At 31.7% G+C, this 4,601-nt stretch overlaps 1 protein-coding gene across 1 annotated transcript in view; it reads left to right on the forward strand.

Annotated features, from left to right (window-relative positions):
• Positions 1-3,997: 3,997 nt before the first annotated feature.
• The window catches only part of LOC108373197 (mucin-7), a 9,400-nt gene continuing 8,796 nt past the window's right edge, over positions 3,998-4,601 (forward strand). The window contains exon 1 of the mRNA XM_017629056.1: positions 3,998-4,092. Within this exon, the coding sequence (XP_017484545.1) occupies positions 3,998-4,092 (95 nt within the window). The remainder of the gene's footprint in view (positions 4,093-4,601) is intronic.

Here is a 4,601-nt window from a genome sequence, read left to right on the forward strand (position 1 = left end):
TTTTTGTTGGCTTGGTTTTTATTTTGGAATTTCGCAGAGTAATAGCACTTGCTAAGTTTTTCATGCAAAACTAACGCTAAAAATTTAATATTTTTCCTGCTCTCAAAATGTGTATAGTAAAACAAAATAGTAGGGGTATTCACATAACGTGGCGTTTGCTACGTTGATGAATATGCCTCGTACAACCGAAAAAAGATACAAAATTAAATTAAAAAAATGAGCACAGTGAAAATAGTAAGAATACATTTAATGTCGAAGACATAATTGTAAAAATTCCAAAAAAGAAATTATTAATAAATTTTTTTAGATGCGATTTTTCCTTAAGTATGGTTTTTTTTAGATGCGATTTTTCCTTAAGTATGGTTTTTTAAACATGCAATATTTTCTTAAATTTTACTTTCTCCGAAAAAATCATTATTTTCGTAACTTTTACTTTTTTTAATTTTTACTTTTCCGAAAAAACGAATTTTTTCTTAATTCTTTTCGAAAAAAGTACCTAATTTTTACTTTTACGAAGAAACGTATTTTTTTCTTAATTGTTTTCGAAAAAAAGATGTTTTTGATTATATACGTACTATAAAAAGTAAGTTATAATACTATATGAATTGATCAAACTTTGATTGCGCTTTCCTACAAAATTAATATTTTGAAATAATACTCTTTATTATTAAACATGCGATGTATTTTTACTGTTAAAATTGCTTTACTTAAAAAAAAAATCGACACTAAAAAAACTAGCAATCAAGTAAAGTAGAAAAAATTTCGAACAAAACGAATGCCAAGAAAATATGCACTTTGCCCTCACTGCTGCTCAATCAAAGCAAACACACAAGCCATGCCAGCGCCCGCAGTAAGACTTGATGTATGTTTGTTCATATGTATGTGTGACAAAAGATGGAAATAATATAAAAAGCATAAAAAATCACTTATGCAATGAGCAAGTAATCGAAAGTGAATTAATAAAAAAACAAAAAAAGAAATGGGGCAAAGATAATGCTGGGTGACGTATTCGGCAACTGAGGTGCAACAGGGCGTATGCGTAATGTATTTGTCCGCCTCAAATGAACGCCTGCTAAACAAAACGCAATAGAGCAACAACAAAAACACAAGGTGTGACTAAACAGATAAAAAGCGATTGATACAAATTACTACATAATCATAATCGCCTTATAGTGCATAAATGAAGTATTGCGCAATGGCAAGCAAAAGTTATAAGATATTGACAAAATGTATGTACGAAAAATTAATTAAAATCCATGTGGTTGGAATATTTTTATGTTTTTCAATTTGTAAAAAATTTTAAATATTTGTATTTATTTATGACTTAATTCCAACACAACATACATACATATGTACATTTGTACATACGTACAAATACGCATAAATTATTTTTTAATGGGGTTAATAGCCAAGTCAATTTGATTGTGTTTTTGCAAATTTTCTTGCTGCTAAAAAAAAAATGCAGACAATTTTCTTTATAGGATCTAAAATATTTTGTGGTTATAAAAAATTTAAACGTCAATGCTTTTTATTTCTTGCCAACGAAGTGGACTTCATTTGCGTGAATGGCGTTTGTGGCATATTTGTAAACATATTTTAAGACATTTCAAAATACAACAGCAACGTTTTGTTTATTTATTATGTATGTATATATACATACATATATCTTTGGCGAATAAATTAAAGAAAACGAACGCAATTTTATTTGCAAGAAAACGTAAAAAAAATCATATTTTTTATTTTAGAAGACATTACAGTATGTTAAAAATTTGTGGTAACCATAAGCTCAAAAAATCATTTCTTAATGGTAACTGACTTTTATAAATTGTAATCCGTAGTGCACGAACAAATTTAAAAAAAATTACTTATAACTCAATTACATGTTTAAATTTTCATTGATTTTGATATATTCGTGAGCTATCAAGTTATCACTGTCGATTTATTTACCTTAATCGATCATTTTCTTTCATTTCCGCGCCATGTTCGACAATTTTCTGTTGGCCTGAGAAAAAGTGAGGTTAGTTGAAGCGAACGATCTGGAAAATTCCACATAAACGCTATAGAGTGTCAATGTGACACGATTGAGAGATTTCGCCAGTATATCGAGCCCTAACCGCCAAACAGATGTAAGCGAAATTTTTTTCAAAATTTTACTTTTCAATGCGGAAATGCAACACACGCATTCTGCATCAAAAAAAAAATAAATAAAATAAAAATTTCGCTTACCCTTTTTGATGGTTAGAGGTTACTATACCGTATATTCTCCTTCAAATCCAAATTTTTTATTAATCCAAAATTTGGAAAGGGATCTTAGATAGTTTTTGGGCTTTGAAGTTGAAAGAAGTTGAAATATATGTACATAGTTGGAAGCATTATTTCAGGTTCTGTGAGAACCACAGGTGGTTAGACGAGTATGCAATGGAATTAAATTTTTGAAAAGAACTTTTTAAAAGTAAAGAAATGCTTGTGAATAAATAGTTGTGTGGAACAAAGCGTTGCAGATTCCAAATATTAATATTTTTTTAATGTTTGATTTTTAATTTTGTCAAACTGTTAAATGAACCTGTCTATTTTTGGTATGCAGAACGATAAAATGTGAAATATATTTATAATTTTGTGTACATGAATTCGTACGCAAATTACAAAAATATTTTTTTTTTTTATCGTCCAAACAAATGACTATACATACATGTATATACATAAGTAAATATATATTTTTATGACATTTTTGGTTCTCTCATAATCGCGTATTATTTTCAAAATAACATTAAAAAAGCATAGTGCGTCATTAACACCACATTTGACGTACATGCCCCATTTAACGCCTTTCCTTCGAACCACCCCTACAACTAAAGAAAAACAAAACGTGAAAAACACGTATGTATGACAAAAAGAAACGATTCCACAGGCGGTAAATAAGCTATTAAATGTAAAAAAAAGAAATTGATTCATAAATAAACCAAAAACAGAAAAAATAAACACAATTTTTTAATTAAGAAAAATTTAAAGCAAAAAAAATAAAAGATTAAATTAGGAAAAAAATATATGTACATATGTAAATAAAATAAAAAAAAAATTTCAGTATTTTTATATTAAAAAATTAAAAACAATAAAAATAAGTAAAAAATTAAATTAAGAAAAAATTAAAAAAATATTTATTTTAAATCTTTCTTAAAACAAATGCCAAATCGCACAAATAACCGCACGCCTTCGCACACACAGCTACCCACAGCAGCCGTCGCCCTGACAGTGATCATTCGCCGTCACTCGGCCGCCAGTTCACGTTCATGGTTCAACCTCACTGCTTGTCGCCACCGACTCGTCAGACGCCTGAAATGCTGCTGGTCCACTCGCGACGCCTGTTGCTTTGTTGTTGACGGCAAAAATTCAATTGACGCATCCGCGCCACATGAATACATACAAACATGGCGCATATGTGTATGTAAGCAGGTACATTAGGGTGGTCCTTAAATGTAGGAAGCAAATTTTTATATCAAATTTCCCAAGCCACAACCCCTACGTCGATGCTACTATAGTCGAAGATATCACATATAAATTTTGATCCCAATTGGAGGCGGTTAAAGCGCGTCGCACAGGGGGCAAAGTCCATATTTCTCCATGGAGACTCAAAAAATTTAAATAAATTCTTTTTCACCTAATACCCAAAATCGATACTACTATAGTCGATGATATCACATAAAAATTTTGATCCCGATTATAGTCGGTTAAGGAGTGTCGCACGGTGGTCTAAGTTCAGATTACCCTATGAAGACGTCTTAAACGACTTTAGTAGTATCGATTTTGGGTATTAAGCGAAAAAAACCTTTGACCCCTTTGCGACACGCCTTAACCGACTCCAATCGGGGCTGTGGTATTACCGATTGAGGTAGTGAGACTGAAAGAAATCGTTCATTTGATTTTTTTAAGGACCGCCCTAATGTACGTATATACATATGTATGTATGTGTTTGTATGCATGTTTGTATATGTATAAAAGAATGTCCATCCGTTTGACTGTGCGACAAGTGCCAAGATTTTTTGCTTTGCAGCAACCCAGCGCACCGGATTCAGCAATTTTGGATGCCATATTTATGTTTGTTACATATGTACATACATATGCATATGTACATATATAAGTAGTATATGCAAATCTATATACAGTGAAACCTCTCCTAACGGACACCTCTATTAGACGGACACCTCTATTAGACGGACACCTCCCTTGGGCGGACATTTTTTCCTATACCAAGTTTTAAGTATAAATTTCGGAACAAATTACTCTCTCTTAAGCGGACCTCTCTTGGCCGGACGCGGACAGTTATTTTGCATAAAATTGACACAAAAACTCTATTGGGCGGACGCGAACCTCTTATCAACGGACATTAAGATTTCTTTTCATAACAAATCAAACAAAAACCTCCGTTGAGCGGACGCGAACTCCTCATAGGCGGACTACTAAATGGAAAAAGGGACTTCCCGCACAAAATGTGATTGTTATGCACACATTTAGTTTGGTTTGCGACAGTGGTTTAGGTTCGTTATTTGAATTGTCAGAAGCCCTTGGAGACTGATAAAAACATGAAAACTATTGATGAAAAAGGT

This window comes from Rhagoletis zephyria, unplaced genomic scaffold (assembly GCF_001687245.7).
Source record: "Rhagoletis zephyria isolate East Lansing unplaced genomic scaffold, Rhagoletis_zephyria_1.1 Rzeph_scaffold_06464, whole genome shotgun sequence".
NCBI lineage: Eukaryota > Metazoa > Arthropoda > Insecta > Diptera > Tephritidae > Rhagoletis > Rhagoletis zephyria.